Raw genomic sequence first — 17,709 nt, forward strand, 5'->3', positions numbered from 1 at the left:
TTTGGTAAGTACAGACATTAGAGCTGACAAAGCTTTGTCTGTGTTTCCCCCCTTTGCTTAGTTTCTGTGTCTGTGTGTGCAGGCATGCATTCATTAACGTAATTCTTCAACCTTCAACAACAGTGCATCATAAATGAGGGGGAGGGGAGGACCTCATAAATATTTAGATTCTCCTGTCTACCTTCCAAAGCAAAGGTGGGGGGAGAGTATTTGGTAAGAACTTAGTCAGAGTTAATCTGCATGTGAACCAAAAGAAGATACAAAGGGATGAAAAGATGCTGGAAACTAGTATGCAAACCCACTGTCTCTAGAGGGTTATTCATCTTATTCTTGTCAGCCCAGTCCCAATCTCACTGCCTAGTTGGATTCTGCACGAGCAACAGCTTTGCAAAGAGAATGTAGCAAGTGAAATGCATATTTTGTTCCTTCATGTGAGGCTCCCTTTCATAACCTGGTGCCCTCTAGATGAATTGAAATCAGGACTCACTGATTTGTCAGTCACCACAGCTACCTAGGATGGAGAATCTAGGTTCTTTCTTTAAGGAAGATACCTTGCAATTTGGATAGAGGCAGCAGTTCTACTGTATTCATCTTTTCTAACAAGTACCTTTAGCTAGTAATGTTATCCCCCCCCCCCCAAAAAATAAAAATTCATAGATGTTAAGATCCACTAGAGATTGTAAAGGAAGTAAAAAACCCCAAAAACTTAGAATGTTCTTTCAAGCACAATTTACAGATGCTTGTCATTTTATTATTTTACAGAACGAAAAACAACAACAAAGAATAAAGCTCTCATGGTATCTAAATAAAAGTGCAATGAAAATTTGCCCATGATAGAAACCTTAGTTACTTTATATAATTTACCAAGAACAATGAATTAATATGTAAATATTGTCTGAAAAATGAAAATTTTCTGGAAATGAAGTCAATGAAGGTATGCTTGAAGAATTTTTTTTCCCCTGCAACACTATCAAAAAAAAAAAAAGTTCTTTAAATAGATGTTTTACTTTATCAAGACAATTATTGGAAAACATTATTTACCCAGGAAGCCTTATTGTGATCTCTACAAACAACTGGATTTGTTTCCAGATTTTTCCATGCCAGCAGAAGTATTGATACAAGAAGCTCTGATTCATGAGGGGAAGCAAAGGTGTTTGCTGATTCCCTGTCTGTCTGCTGCCCTCAGTGCCATCTTCTAGGCTGTCCTTCTGATTGTTGGAGCATTTCTGGAAAACGTAGAGACTGTAAAAATAAAGGAAGAAATTATTGACAATCATTTCCTTTCTACCCTCCCAACCCTACTTTCTCAGGGATAATTGCTTGTTGCCTTAGAAGTCTTCTGCAGAAAGAAAGAAAGAAAAAAAATCCATCTATAAGAGGAAGGCTCTAGATTAAAGCCATAGCTTTAGGTTTTGTCTTTTAAATGATACCTGTTTCTAATGGGGAGCAAAAGGTTATCCTTGCACTTTTTTGTATGTGATTGAGACAAAAAATAGAACCTCAATGCTTATGATATTGTCTGTTTTTAATGGATAGCATATAGTATTTTTTTTTAAAGTTCAATTTTGTTTAAAATAGAACTTGTTTTTGTTGTAGCCACAGTCCTTCACAGAGAGAAGGTTTTAGAGATTAACTTTATGTTGCAGCATAGCTATAGTTGTCACAACTTTTTGAATCTTCATGAAATACATTTACCCAGCACAGGTCCCACAACTTTTCCCAGGAAAATCAATGTATGTGTAGAAAAGAGAATGAGAGTGTTAATTACTGGATTCTGAATACAACACTTTATGACATGGTTTGGAAAAATCTTGTTTGGATGCTTGGATTTTCCTGGATAGAGATGAATATTTTAAAAGATCCAAAGGGGGGCAATTGACTGACTGATTGATGGTCTTTTATATTGCAACAATCTATATTGACTCCTGGTAGTTTACATTAATAACAACATTAAAATGTATACAACATTAAAATAAAATCCAGACTATAAAAAAGTGCAACAATGCAACATGTGTAAATGAGCACCTTGATGATGCTATTCAATCTCCAAATGCCCTCTGGAACAATTCAATTTTCAACAATTTCCAGAAAGCCAATAACGAGGGTGCTAACTGGACTTTGAAAAGGAGGCCATTCCAAAATATGGGATTTCTGCTCCCTTCACTTCAGGAGCCTTGAGGAGCATTATGAGATTTTTTTCAGGGTACGTGCTGGATGAGTATGACAGGTCACTTTTACATGGAGAAGACAGTCCTATAAGTATCTAAGTGTCAAGCTATTTGAGTTAAAACCAGCACTTTGAATTATACTTGGCAACCTATTAGTAACCAATGCAGTCATCACATTATTGGTCATTTAGGATTATGACAATTCTGATTCACCATATGGGCTACTACAGTTTGGACCAACTGCAGTTTCCAGATGGTCTTCAAATGCAGCAGAGTATAGAGCTGTGATTCAAATGGCTAATATGAACACAAGTCACATTGTTAGGACTTCCGTCTCTAGGTAGACCCACAAGCAGCACATCAGCTGAAACAGGGCAAAAACCCACCTGGCCATGGCCTTCCACCTATCTAGCAGTAGCTGTGAGTTCATAAGATTCCCCCAACTTGTAGACCTGCTTTTTCAAGAATACTACTACTCTATTCAGATTTATCATCAGAGCTGATAAAGAGACATTCCTGACAAACAACTGCCATCTAATTTAAATCCATACTTCAACAGCTTATAGACACCAATTCAAGACTTCTACAACATCTCCAGCTTAGCCTGCAATGGAGATGTAAAGTTGTGTATCATCATTATTGTGATATCACACCCTGAATTGACACATACTGTTCTGAACAATTTCATCCAGATATTAAACAGCAGGGGAGAGAGAAGTGAACCCTAGTGTGATGGAATGTATCTACGAAGAGAGTGATGTGGGAGATCAAGGGTATCAGGAAGGAGGGGCGGCATTCCAGCAAGGGACAGGAGGCAAAAGGCAACACAGTCCGCAGGGAGAGCGTGAGAAGAGTAAGAGATTCAGGGCAGCCACTCCGTAGAATCTCCCAGGGTATATCCACTTGTTGCTGTAGTATAGATATACTGTAGTTTGGCAAGTTTCTGTCTATAAGGTGTAAGCAAATAAAGGAACTGTACTCGACTGGACTGTTTCATCGTTGTTCTTGGGCTGGGCCTGACACCTGGGGACCCTATAACTTAGCACCCACTAACCTGACTTTTCGTCCCCCAGTGCTCCTGTGTGGAACCCTTATTTACTTATTTGACTCACATAGCCACCCATCTTATGTTCCATAACCATGGGCAGCTCACAGAATAAAAACATAAAAACCACAACGAAAAGTGTTCCAAAGGCAACACCTCCCCACACATTCACTTTCAACAGTACTGGGCTCGTGTCTCACTCTACGCCAATGCCTGCAAGAACAGCCATCTCTTCAAGGCCTTCTGGAAGGCTAGGAAGGTGGGAGCGTGTCAGATCTCAGAGGGAAGGGTGTTCCACAAGGCAGGGGCTGCCACAGAGAAGGCATGCTTCTTAGATCTGTGAGATGACAGCGTTTAAAGGAAGGGACCTGGAGCACATCCACCCTATTAGACCTGGTGGAAGGGATACGCTACTGGAGAGTCAGTCCCACAAATAACCTGGCTCTGTGCCATTCAGGGCCTCAAAGGTGATAACCAGGACCTTGAATTCCACCTGGAAAGAGACTAGAAGCCAGGGGAACTTGCACAGCAGCAGTATAATATGGGCAAACTGCAGAACACTCAGAACTGCATACAACACTGCATTCCAGACCACTTGTAATTTCCAGATGCTCTTCAAAGGCAGCCCCATATAGAGCACATTACAGTAACCCAATCAGGAAGTGACCAGAGCGTAACTGTGAGCAAGGCCTCCCGGTCCAGGAATGAGTACAACTGGTACACAAGACGAATCTGTGTGAATGCCCTGGCTACGGCTGCCATATGCTCTATGAGCAGAAGCCATGTGTTCATGAGAACCCAAAAGTTGTGTATCAGCTCTGTCCAGAGGACTGCTACCCTGGCCAGGGGTGGATATGCATAACTGAGTACCATAAGCATACTGATGATAATGCAACCTGTGCCACTGGATGATCCATCGCAGCAGCCTCATGTAGATGTTGAAAAGGAGGGGTAAGGGACCCAAGTCCTGAGGCACCCCATATTGCAGGAGCTTAGGGCTCGACCCAGCCAACCAAAACTGATTGGAACTCACCACAGAGGAGGAAGGAGAACCACTGCAAAACAGTGCCCTCTCAACCCCCGAAGCTGGTCAAGGATACCATGGTTGATAGTATTGAGAGATCCAGGAGGGCTGGATATACCACTTTCATTGTGACCCCTCCAGAGATCCTCCACAAATGCAACCAAGGCTGTCTCAGTGCCCAGCCTGAACCCTGACTGAAAACAGTCCAGATAATCCGCTCCATCCAGGACTCTCCGAAACTGAGTTTCTTCTCACCTAAAAAGGGAAGGTTGGAGGTTGGACAAAAGTTGTCTGACATGGTTGGGAGCAAGGATGGGCTCTTGAGAAGAGGGTGTAAACTTTGACGCATAGGACTCTCAACTTCCAATGCTTGCAGGCAGTCTAGGACGACAACATGGGGTAGGATAACAAATGTCACTGAGAGGCCTAAAAAGGATGCACCTCTCTTCTTCAGGTCCTTATATGTAAAGGTCATGAATTAGAGCAACCAAAGCTGTTTCCTTACAATTTCCATGTCTGAATCTAGACTGGAAAAGGATCTCAATACCTTTTTTTGATGGTAATCTGTAGCCGGCTTCCCACCAAATTTTAAGAGAAGGTTGGAGACCAGGTGATAATTGCCAAAATGGTTAAATCAAAGGGGACTCTTTGCAAAGAGTGCATATGGCTGTTTCCTCCAAGGCAGGTAGCAGCATCCAGTCCCTCATATAAGTGTTGACCACTTCTTTGTCCTAGTCCATCACACCCCTCTAAGAATCTAATGGTGGCAGACAAGTCCACAGGTGGCAGAGGCCATATTGGAAAGTATCCTCTCCACTTCATTAGAGTCTACAAGCCAAAAAGAATCCCAATGTATTCTAGATTTGGTTTCACTTTTATGTGAAATCTTACTTTGGTTTTCAAATTATAAAACTTAAAAAGAAAGATATTTTGGCACCATTGTTAATAAAACCATATGAATTTATTTGCAAGTATATGTAGGATTCCTGGAGAAAATCTACTACGTGGTTAAGAGTCAACACCAATCTGATGGATTCCTTTAAACTATTTCCCTAGAAACTAGTATTGGTCAAGAAAATCACCATTAAGTCATTAAAAGGCTCTGGACACTGAGAATATACCTTATCAGTATTCCAAGAGCTCCAGCAGCTCTGCATCTGTCTTGTCAGAATATTTATTCATTCATTCATTTATTTAATAAACATCTTCAAACAAACAACTCCTGGTGATGTACAAATTTAATTACAATATATATAGTAACATAATATATCCATAGTATAAATACAACTACTGCAAAATTATAAATAGTGTGTGTGTGTGTGGTATTTTTATCAGTAAATTAACTTGAAAATGTCTCTGGAAGAGTCCTGTTTTAACTTGCTTCCAGGACAATAACGTCAGGATTAATTTAGGTTCTTGGGAGAGGCTATTCCATAATGTAGGGTCCATTACTGAGATACATCTCTTCCTGGCTCAGCTCCCTTAACTTCATGGCAGCAGGGAACTACAATTAATTTTTCCTGAGATGTTCTTATTGGCATATCAATTCTTGTTGAAATAGATGAAGTAGATGATCCTGAAAGTATCTTAACACCATATCAAGCCATATAGGGCTTGAAAGATTAAAACCAGCACTTTAAATTGTATCTAGAAACCTACTGGCAATGTGCTCATGGTGTCTAATGAGTTTTTGCATCTTGCACCAACTGCAGTTTCTGGGTGGTCTTCAAAGGCCGTCTCATGTAGAACACATTGCAGAAGTCTAACCAGGTGATGATGAGAGCGTGAGGTGTGTTGCAAGATCTTCTCACTCCAGGTAGAGCCACAAGTGATGCACCAACCAACGCTAGACAAAGGCCAACTTTAGCCTGTTTCTTCTCTTCCAGACCTCCCCCCGAAAAGTTGATGTAGCTTAGAAAAATAACTGCTACTGCATGTGTATAAAAGCTACAAAGCTTGTGGTTACTTTGCCTGTAGAGGTTCTTGAATTGAATCAATGTAAAAACAAAGGGCGCCTTTGAAGATCTGTGGCCATATCATGTCACAGTAGCCAACTTCTAGACCAGAGTTTCTAAGACTGATGCCAAGTGCCTGAAAGAACTGATAACTATTGTCATATGTTTATTACCCGAACACAACTAAGAAAACAAAAGAGTAGAGTGAAAAGTTTTCTTAATTTAGGGTGAGTACAGGTAGTCCCTGGGCTAAGAATGCCTAGTTTCAGGATGACCCATAATTAAGAACGGAGCTTACTGTAGCAAAATTTGAGTTAAATACACAATGGCTCAAGTTCATTACACAATACTACTTATACAGTATTATACAACACCACCGTTCTGGCTTACATACAAATTCGACTTAAGGACAAACCTTGGGAATGGGACTCGTTCTTAAACTGGGGACTACTTGTAAACTAAATACACTATAACTGCTCTTGTACTGCCTGTTGGATTATACTATCAATTTGAGGATACTTTTCTTCAGCCAAGATCCAAGATAACAGGTTTTTTTGTGGGGTTTTGATTCATTCAGAATCCTATCTATGAATGAAGGCATGTTAGCAGATCTCTTTTGAGGTGTTACACTGAAACTATTTCTTTAAAAATCACCACCAGAAGACTTTTGAATGAAAGACCACAGAGATTAAAGGCAATGAAGGTCTTATTATCTTTTCTTCAACATATCCTTGTTAAAGTGGGTTTTCACCACTCATTGCAAACCCATATTGAAACAGGCCAAACATTAATGCTAAGACATTCTTTAGTAAATCTAATATTGATGAAGTATGTTATACAGCCATATATACAACCTTATACAGTGGGGCAAAAAAGTATTTAGTCAGCCACCAATTGTGCAAGTTCTCCCACTTAAAAAGATGAGAGAGGCCTGTAATTTTCATCATAGGTATACCTCAACTATGAGACACAAAATGGGGGAAAAAATCCAGAAAATCACATTGTCTGATTTTTAAAGAATTTATTTGCAAATCATGGGGAAAAATAAGTATTTGGTCAATATCAAAAGTTCATCTCAATACTTTGTTATATATCCTTTGTTGGCAATGACAGAGGTCAAACGTTTTCTGTAAGTCTTCACAAGGTTTTCACACACTGTTGCTGGTATTTTGGCCCATTCCTCCATGCAGATCTCCTCTAGAGCAGTGATGTTTTGGGGCTGTCGCTGGGCAACACGGACTTTCAACTCCCTCCAAAGGGGTTCCTTTCCATGGGGTTGAGATCTGGAGACTGGCTAGGCCACTCCAGGACCTTGAAATGCTTCTTACCAAGCCACTCCTTCGTTGCCCGGGTGGTGTGTTTGAGATCATTGTCATGCTGAAAGACCCAGCCACATTTCATCTTCAATGCCCTTGCTGATGGAAGGAGGTGTTCACTCAAAATCTCACAATACATGGCCCCATTCATTCTTTCCTTTACACGGATCAGTCGTCCTGGTCCCTTTGCAGAAAAACAGCCCCAAAGCATGATGTTTCCACCCCCATGCTTCACAGTAGGTATGGTGTTCTTTGGATGCAACTCAGCATTCTCTCTCCTCCAAACACAATGAGTTTAGACCAAAACGTTCTACTTTGGTTTCATCCGACCATGACATTCTCCCAATCCTCTTCTGGATCATCCAAACGCTCTCTAGCAAACTTCAGATGGGCCCAGACATGTACTGGCTTAAGCAGGGGGACACGTCTGGCACTGCAGGATTTGAGTCCCTGGTGGCGTAGTGTGTTACTGATGGTAGCCTTTGTTACTTTGGTCCCAGCTCTCTGCAGGTCATTCACTAGGTCCCCCCATGTGGTTCTGGGATTTTTGCTCACCATTCTTGTGATCATTTTGACCCCACAGGGTGAGATCTTGCATGGAGCCCCAGATCAAGGGAGATTATCAGTGGTCTTGTATGTCTTCCATTTTCTAATTATTGCTCCCACAGTTGATTTCTTCACACCAAGCTGCTTGCCTATTGCAGATTCAGTCTTCCCAGCCTGGTGCAGGTCTACAATTTTGTTTCTGGTGTCCTTCAACAGCTCTTTGGTCTTGGCCATAGTAGAGTTTGGAGTGTGACTGTTTGAGGTTGTGGACAGGTGTCTTTTATACTGATAACAAGATCAAACAGGTGCCATTACTACAGGTAATGAGTGGAGGACAGAGGAGCCTCTTAAAGAAGTAGTTACAGGTCTGTGAGAGCCAGACATCTTGTTTGTAGGTGAATAAATACTTATTTTCCACCATGATTTGCAAATAAATTCTTTAAAAATCAGACAATGTGATTTTCTGGATTTTTTTTTCTCATTTTGTCTCTCATAGTTGAGGTATACCTATGATGAAAATTACACGCCTCTCTCATCCTTTTAAGTGGGAGAACTTGCACAATTGGTGGCTGACAAATACTTTTTTGCCCCACTGTACAGCCATTTTGGTGTAGTGGTTAAGGCACCAGGCTAGAAACCGGGAGACAGAGTTCTAGTCCTGCCTTAGGCACAAAGCCAGCTGGGTGACCTTGGGCCAGTCACTTTCTTTCAGCCCTAGAAAGGAAGCAATGGCAAACCACTTCTGAAAACTTGCCAAGAAAACTGCAGGGACTTGTCCAGGCAGTCACCAGGTGTCAAAAACTGATTCAAAGGCACAAACAAAACAAAACAAAACAAAACCCACCAAACCAAACACACACACAAAACAAAAACCCAACAACACAATTATACATCCCATTAAGTTTTGTAACTGATGCATGAAATATAAGGAAAAATATCATTACAATAAATTTTCAATATTTCTTAGAATTTTTTAAAAGAAACATAGGATCCCTTATTACAAATGTTTGATATTCTGTAGCCTTGAAAAGTTTAAGAAACATTCTAGAGCAGCAGTACTCAAGGGTGGTCTGAGGACCCCTTGGTGTCCCCGAGACCCTTTTAGGGGGTCTGCAAAATCCAATAAATATTTTAAAATTTCTTATTTTAATTTCTAACGCAGTAAATATTGATAGATATAACCCACTTGAACCAAAGCTCTTTGGGGTCCTCAATAATTTTTAAGAATGTAAAGGGGCCCTGAGACTAAAATGTTGGAGAAGCACTGTTCTAGGGTATATTAAAGATAGCCATGTTGTTGAAATCATTATTTTAAGAGAGAAAACTGGCACTCTGTACTACACTTGAGTGATCAGAGTTTTAGCAACACAGAAAATCACATAAATACTTATAGTAATATCCCCACAATGTACTGACTTTTGGTAGGTAAAATGATAAAATGAAGCCAGACAATATATAGTTCTCTCCTTTTTTAAACTCTATATGAATTGATCCATGAATAAAGAATTGGTTAAAAAATACTTAAAAGAAAGTAGGGTATGATAATTCAGTATATGAAGTAGCCCTCATGCACTAATGTAGTCTACCACTATTACTATGTCAGCTAGCTGATAAGTTTTAAAAAGATGATTACACATTACAGCAACATTCCTTTTAAGAGTAAGAAAAGGAAGGAAACTAAGAGAACAAAGCTGTGAATTTGGTCACACCCAGGAATATGTGATCATCAAATTTGGTGCAACAGGTCACATGGGGAACTATTTCTTCCTTTTGTTGATATTTCAATGGGAAGAACAGACTAATCCCATGGCACTCTGGGCAGTTGCCTAGTGAGAAAATTAAGCAAGACTCTCGAAAGCATCGGAATCCTCTTGAAAAGAAAATGAGAACAGCGTGGGATGTGCACATATGTAAGAAGGAAATCTACATGAAAGAAAGTAAAAGGATATGCCTATAGCTCTAATAAAAGAAAGCAACGAATAAGTAAAAAGAGTTTGGTTCCTAAATCATGTTAATTAATTGTATCAATCAAATCAGCTGAAGTCTGAAATACTACTCCGAAGACATTTTTCTGCTTGCCACTTCAGGCCTCTTAAACACCTCTAACAGTGCAAAAGAAAGGCCAATGAAGCAGTGTCAAAGCAGACGGGATGAAATCAGTCCATTCACTGTTAATTCTTACCTTTAAATCATTAGGAAGTGCCCCGTAATATTTATTAAAAAGTGCACTAAATGTCCGTGTATGTGGTGAGGAAGAGAAGGGGGAACTACCGAAGACTCTGCTGCTTTGGAGAAAGTCATCCAGTGGGAGCGGCGACAGGAAGCGGCGGTGGTGGTGGAGGATCACTGTACGGTAGGGATGGAAGAAGACTAGGGTACAACCCTCTGTGGTGGTGGCAGCAGCTGAGGAGGGTTTGGGGGGCAGCCATCAAGTTCCCCCCTTTTATTTTCCTCTGTCGCCTGAGACCTGCCGCTGTGTGCTGATGGCTTCTTCATTGACGAGACCTCCTTTTTCTGCTCCCTCATTTTCCTTCATTGACGAGACCCCCTTTTCCCCTCAGCCCACATAACAAACCCCGTTTCTTCCCTGCCTGGCGGGCACTCAGCTGAACTTCTAAGGAAACAGGTTTAGGATTGGGCTGTGATACACCTAGTTTTCAAGTAGCAAGCAGTGCCAATACATTTAACAAACCATGCTAAAATGGGGTACTGTACATATTGAGTACAGATATTCTCCAAAAGGAAAAAAAGGATCTCTGTATTCAGCTAAATTCCTTTTCTTCCACTCCTCAAAAAAAACCATAATATCAATATTGACAGAAACTAGATTACTTTTCTCTAAATTTTAGAACAGATGTTTATGTTAACAATAACACTGTACAACATTAGTACACACATTAGTTCTTGGGAAAGAATCACGCCATTCTGGTTCAGAGTCAAAACCATTAAATGCCTTCTAATGGAACAACCAATATTGTAAAAATAAAACTTAACCCATTGGCATTGCTCCATGTGGTCAATGTTATCAATATCCTTGTTAAAATACAGAGAAGCAGACAAGGGAATTCACCAGTATTTGTTATTGCATTTTTATGCATCAGTTTCAGTGAAATATACTGCCAATAGAACTACTGATTAAGCTTCCATGGGGAGTAAGACCAGTTGTTAAATAAAGTGACCCATTTTTCCAAAAAAATGGGTGGCAAGTGCTTGTCAAGACGCTTTGAAATCAGTCCGACTTTCTGAAATATGGGCCTAGCACTAGGCTACATCAATAACAGAACCTAAATGCAGTATGTCTTTTACAAAATCATTCCTTCCATCTCTTTTCATAAGCTCCCTCCCTTCCTTTTTAATTGTTTTGAAGAAAGGAAAACCTGTATGCAGGCAGCTGTAAACTGCATGCTATGTATGGAGAGGACATAGATGAAACTTAATAACATAGTGATAAAAGTTTTGCAGGGAGCCCGTAAGAAATGAAAATATGGGTATTCCAGGTGGGGAAAAAATATGGTTACTTAGTTGACCGATAGCGTGAAAGTATTTAACTAGGTAAGAAAGGAAAAGGAAAAAAGGAAGAGCGGGGGGGGGGGATGTCTTCTCTCTGGACCACTTCGAAATCAGTGAGAATAAGGGGCAGATTTGATAGCAGAAGGTCGGCTGACCCTGCGGCCCTCGAAGGAACGCATTCGTGCTGCCAGTCCCCGGCGGGAAATTGGATCGTAAAGATACTCGCGGGCGCAGGTAGCGTTAGGCTTTCCTGGGGACTTCCAGGAAGCGCGAAAACTGCAGCCCTACAAGAGTTTCTGGGCAGAACGGCTCATTCAGCTCAACGGGACTTACTACCGAGTGAGGCGGCGGCGGCTAGGCTAACCTCCGAAGAAGCGAGACGGGAACGGGCGCACCGGCTTTTGCGCGGAGGTGCAAGGGGCGGTCCGGCTACTCGCTCCCTCCCGGCTAGGAAAGAAACCTCGAATCCAAGCCAGCTGTGCGGGATTTATTGTTCGGGATCTTTGCAACACTAAAGAGCGCTTTCCCGCCTTTCTGCGCCGGCGGTGAAGCCCTGCCGACTACTTAAGGAAAGGCGTTGGAAGTAACACCGCGTCAGCCCAAGTACTCGGTAGAGCTTCCTGCGGGAAAATGAGCCCAGGTCAGGAGCCAAGCACGGCACAGGCAGACCGCCATCCCGGAGATCCCCAAGGGCGCTCCCGCGTTCGAGCCCCCGCACCGGGTCCTCGGAAGCGGCGCTGGCGTGCAGAGGAAGCACCGAGCTGCCCGAGTAGACAGACGAAGCAGGGGAGGGAAAGCGAGCGGCTCCTGCCCAACTTCCCAGCCAGCCGCTCAAGAAGTGCGAGGGGGCTGTGTCAGCACCGCCAGAGGTCCGGACCCCCATCCGGTGCAAATGCGAGCATCGACTTCCCGCCGTGCGCGCGCGTGCGGTAGGAGAAGCCCTCCTGAGCGAGTGGGTGAGCTAAACTTTATGCGGAGAAGCGCCTCGGCTTCTCCGCTGCCAGCTCCGTCCTCCGCGGAGAAGCCGCTTCGCTTAGTAGCCGCACTCTCCTCGCTCTCGCGGCCGCTAATAGAGACAGAGGAACATCACCCCTTCTCGGTGCACCCCCAGCCCTACGCCTGTCTCCTTCCCATTCTCCTTTGCGCAGGCGCACAATACTCACTTCAACCCCGCCTCTCCTATTCCAATCCTACACCTCAATAAAGGGGCCGCGGCCGGCGCGACACAATTGAAAGCGCGCACGGGCGCGCACCCTCGTACCAGTCGCGGGTGGCAGAAAACGCAGCGCGCCTGCGCCTCAGAGGCGGCGCATCCCGATCAGGCCTCCCCCTCCCGCCTAGCACCACGTGACCGAGCCCCGCCCCAACACAGGATGTGCGAAGTAGCAAGAGTTTCTTCAGTTTCTTTCTCGTGCGCTCGCGTACGGGATTTCTGTACAGAAAAAAAAAAATCGGAAGGGGGGAGGGCAAACACCGGAGAAACGGGGGGGAGGGGAAAGGAGGGAGCACGCGCACGCGCGCCGAGCGCAACCATCTCGCGCATAAAAGTAGTACGAGGTAGAGGCGCGAGCTTTCGGAGGCGCGTGCGCGCGCCTCATCACTCCAAAGCCCAGGCGTATCACACGGGTGTATGTGTGGGTGTGAAGGGCGCGCTCCCTCCCGCTCACCGCCGGCCGTCAACCGAGTCCCCCGTCGCTCACAGGCAAGCTGGAGGGGCGGGGCGAAGTGAATCTGCCAAGTGGCGCCGCCGCCGCCGCCGCCGCCACTACCGTTGCCGTCGCTGATTAACGGCCGCCCCGCCTCTGTTCCTCCGCTGCCCCCTCCCTGCCCCTGTGTCCCCTCCCCTTCCCGCCGTCGTTGCTTGCTGCCGCCGCCGCCGCCAGCGCCGCCTGAACTGAAGCGAACTCAGAGCGAACTGAAGAGGAGGCGGCAGGAGGAGGAGGAGGTGAAGGCACCACGGCGGCGGCAGCGGCGGGGCTGAGATTCGTCAGCCTCAAGCAAGCGGCAGAAGCGGGAGGGGAGGGAGGCAAGGCGGCGCGGGAGACGAGGCGGCACTGCCACCACCAGCAGCAGCAGCAGCAGCGGGAACAACAACAACGGAAGCACCGCCGGTGGCCGGGAAGAGCCTTACAATACGCGGCGGCAGCAGCGGGGACTCCTCGGGAAACGGCCAAGTCCGCCGCCCCTTTGCCTGCCTCCCCGCCTCCCTCCCCGCCGCGGAGACAGACCAGGGGGCAGCAGCACCGAGGAAAGGGAACCGCGACCAACGTCTGCGTGTGTGGCGAGGAAGAGGAGGGGGAACTATCGAAGACTGCGCCGCTTTGGAGAAAGGCATCCAGTGGGAGCGGCGACAGGAAGCGGCGGTGGCGAAGGAGGATCACTGTACAGTCGGGGTGGAAGAAGACTAGGGCACTACCCTCCGTGGTGGCGGCGGCCGAGGAGGGTTTGGGGTGGCGGTCATCGAGTTCCCCCCTTTTATTTTCCTCCGTCGCCCGAGATCCGCCGCTGTGTGCTGGCGGCTTCTTCGTTGACGAGACCCCCTTTTTCCGCTCCCTCGTTTTCCTAGGGGGGGAAGAGGCCTCTCCCCCCCTCAGCCCACATAACACACCCCGTTTCTTCCCCGCCTGGCGGGCACCCAGTGCGGTGGTTGGGTGAGTGCTGGTGCGGGCGCTCGCTCGCTCGCTCTCTGCGTTTGGAATATGGTTGGGGAAATGGAAACGAAGGAGAAGCCCAAGCCGAGCCCCGATTACCTGATGCAGCTGATGAACGACAAGAAGCTCATGAGCAGCCTCCCCAACTTCTGCGGGATATTCAACCACCTCGAGAGGCTGCTGGACGAAGGTAAAAAGCAATTGCAGAAAACTAAAACGAAATCCCTAAAGTAACTCTAGTTTGCAGGGCTGAGGGTGTGAGGAAAAAATGGTGCCCCCCTGCCCCGACACTTTGGGCCTCTCCGCGACATAGACCCGCTTTGCCCTTCCCATTCCTATCCTGCAAATGGGGGCGGACTACGCTTTGCGCCCCGTCAATGGCGTCTTTTGGCTTTGCCTCTTTTGCCCATAAACAAAGAGAAGCGGGAAGTCTCTACACAAGTTTTGGCCTTTCGGGACACGGAGCAATAAACTCTGTGCTTTGCCTTATTTTCTGCGTAGGTACTTTTTAATTGGTAAACCCAATAGCGACATTTAGAAAATAATTTGGGAGAGGAGAAAGTTTTTTTTTAATGAGTTTATAGCGTTTTGAGTTGCTAAATCTGCGTTGAAAGTATGAAAGACAAAGTAGGCCCGATGGCATGTTTTATGAAATACTTTTAAGCAGCTTACTCTTGCAGCCTAAACTGTACATGGCCGGTTTTTGTTTTGAGATTGGGCGGAGGGACATGAAAAAAACAGGCGAAACTTGAGAGCTCAGTTCTTTTATGCAATACTGGGCTGATTGTCGGCCCTAAAAAGACAAAACTCGGTTAAGTCTTCGAATAAATTTTCCGAACTTTATTAACTTCTACCGCGAAGGACATACTGGGTGATTCTCGATTTAAATATCAAAAGCAAACGCGAAAATTGTTTTTGGCGTCGCTGAATACCCGTTGGTAGTTTTAGGCCGTGTGCGTAATCTCGATCTCCTTTCTGTAGTTAGAGTTACAAGAAGGTGCAAGGTTGGGGTACGTGAGTAACTTTGCAGATCTAAGTGTCTGCAGATTTAGGTTTCCGCAAAATAAGTAGCTTCAACTGTTGCAATTTTTAAACAAATTATTTTTATTTGGTTTGAGTAAAAAAGTAATTATATTTTTAAATAAAGGTTTTGAACATATCCTGTATGTTCAGTGTAAAATTTCAGCCAGAGTCCAATCCTAAAAGTTCACATCTTGAAACTTCCATATTTTAGGAAGATAGAGAAACTTGGTGAATATCAGTTTCATCATTTATTTGTGAAACAGACTGATACTGCTTTTCAGTTACCGTTTGGGATGACTTAATCTTACTATTGGGGAAGCATACATGGTTCTAATTGGAATGCAACATATATTAATTGGAAACACTTTTGGGTTCGTTTGAAGTAAGTGCCTGTGGAATATCAATTGATTAGGGTTTGTATTTGGCTAATTCTAGTTTAGGTAAGATTGTATAACATACTCTGGATGTCAAGTAAAAAAGTTTCTGGGGATTTTTATGGGGATACTTTAGTATGAATCTGTTCTTTCAGTTCCTTTTAAAAGTAACTATACTTTATCACAATCCTAACAATGGCTTTAAAAATTTCTGGAACCATCACCTTGGGAATATTGCCATAATGATTTGTAAGAAGAACAAAAGAGGATATTTTTGGTGTGATTATTTCAAGAATGTATGAAGTCACTGCATCTTTTGAATGCTCTTGCATCTTTGGAAGGCTTTGAGCTGTCAGGTTTTTTTTTCATAAGTCCAAAGTAAGGACTGGAAAATCTAATTCAAAAGTCAAACTGCTTGTCCCAAATTATATACAGTTTTTCCTGTGCTACTCTGCTCCTGTTTTTTTAATAGCCCCTTTAAATCCTGCTTTCTTCTGTTTGCTTTGGCTGCTGGGTGGAAGAACTGCAAATGTTGAAAACTTTCTGGAATGTTGAAAAAATGTCCTATGCAAATAAGTGAATGATTTAAATGTTTTAAGAGGTGAACGCTAAGGGGCGCCAATTCTTTCTTTCTGGAAAAAGATTAAGATGGTTTTAAACATTAATATCAAAATCAGTGTACTTGCTTTATATTTAAGATGTAAGAAATTAAATATAAGGCAAGCATATTCACAATCTTATTTTGATTTTTAGTTGTTTGGACTAGTGATCATTCTTCCCCTCAAAATATTACAAAAATTTTATACAATTGGATGTTATGAAGAACACATATAGTATGCTGTCATCCAGTAGCTCCTGTAAATAACTTGTTATACAGGATAGAATAACAGTTTTACTCAAGAGGTCTTTGGATTTTTTTTTGGAAGTTTACATATAAAAAAAGTTAAACGTTCTAGCAATATGATACTTCTGTGAGCAAGCAGGAAGAAAGGAAAATACCAAATGTACCAATTCTTCAATTTTCACTTAGTATTATTGGTATTTACACTAAATTAACAATATTTGGTTAGCATATTTCAAGCTTGGCATAAAAAAAGAACAGAAATACAAGCTTTTTAATGTCCTGGTATATTTATTGAAAAAATCAGATAGTTTTTGTTTTTCTAAATGCTTATATATGAATGAATGTACATTTGAAGAACAAAAATATTCTGTTATAAAGTGTACCTTTTTACATTCAAAGGTAAGGAAAAAGGAAAATAATAAAATAAAGATTTTCATAGTTTAACATAATTAATCTATAATTGTTTCGGTAGATGGATAAATATACCTGGTAGCAAAGATTTTTTAAAAATGAAGCAATTTCTATTGGTTTACAGTAGCCTATAGGAAGCAGAGGAAGTGTTTCCCTGAGTTTGAAGAAGCTATAATTCTATCTATTACATCTTATTGAAAGCATATTTTAAAGCTAAAACCTTTTCATTTTTGAAATAATGAAACTTGTTGATTTCTTTTTTCTTGTGTCCTTGTGTTATTAGTATCTGTAAACTAAATACTAAGTTCTGGTGAACGATCCAAATCTTTCTTGGCAACTGAAGATAGAAAAATATATATATTCATAGCTTTATGAGTGTGGTATTCTTACACAATAAAAAAAGAACATCCTTTGTCTTAATTGGGCATCTTAGTTATTCTTTTCAGGAAAAATCAGTTAGCAAGAGACTGCTATATTACTTTTACAAATTTCTCTCTACTCACTACTTGAAGTAGTGTGTGTGCTGAACATTTATTTTCTATAAAATACTCCAGAAGTATCCTTTTGAACTGTAGTATGTATTCTTTGCATATTTGTTTAGCCTAATCTTTCATTTCTACACTCCCCTGCACTGATAACTAGTGGTCAATAAACAAAGTATAATAAAAATTCCCTCCCGTCTAAGAATTGTGATTTGTCCTGTGGCTATTGTGTGTTCTCTCAGCTAGCATTTCTCACTATAAATAGTTTAAAATTAGTCTGAAAATAAAAAATACCCCTGAGTTTTTATCATGAATGAATCATAATTAAAGGTCATAATATACAAAAGAAAAGTTTTATTA

At 42.7% G+C, this 17,709-nt stretch overlaps 1 protein-coding gene and 1 long non-coding RNA gene across 8 annotated transcripts in view; one reads left to right on the forward strand and one right to left on the reverse strand.

The window, feature by feature from the left end:
- Positions 1–714: 714 nt before the first annotated feature.
- LOC148217114 (uncharacterized) lies at positions 715–13,224 on the reverse strand. Its single transcript, XR_015796572.1, has 2 exons — positions 12,728–13,224; positions 715–1,242 (listed from the first exon to the last, which is right to left on the reverse strand). It is a non-coding gene; the product is annotated as an uncharacterized LOC148217114 (long non-coding RNA).
- Positions 13,225–13,307: 83 nt separating this feature from the next.
- The window catches only part of QKI (QKI, KH domain containing RNA binding), a 123,434-nt gene continuing 119,032 nt past the window's right edge, over positions 13,308–17,709 (forward strand). For 3 of the 7 annotated variants that reach the window (XR_003084838.2, XM_007429406.3, XM_025167412.2), the window contains exon 1: positions 13,312–14,405. Coding sequence is in view for 6 of the 7 variants with exons in the window: in XM_007429406.3 (XP_007429468.1) it covers positions 14,264–14,405 (142 nt within the window). In the remaining variant the exon portion in view is untranslated. Of the gene's footprint in view, positions 14,406–17,709 lie in introns of all 7 variants that reach the window. The other 4 variants (XM_007429405.3, XM_007429410.3, XM_007429409.3 and 1 more) reach the window with 3 other exon arrangements.

Source organism: Python bivittatus, unplaced genomic scaffold (assembly GCF_059951505.1).
Source record: "Python bivittatus isolate LINGU-HERP-01145 unplaced genomic scaffold, Pbiv_v1 ctg000020_np1212, whole genome shotgun sequence".
In the NCBI taxonomy this organism is placed as follows: domain Eukaryota; kingdom Metazoa; phylum Chordata; class Lepidosauria; order Squamata; family Pythonidae; genus Python; species Python bivittatus.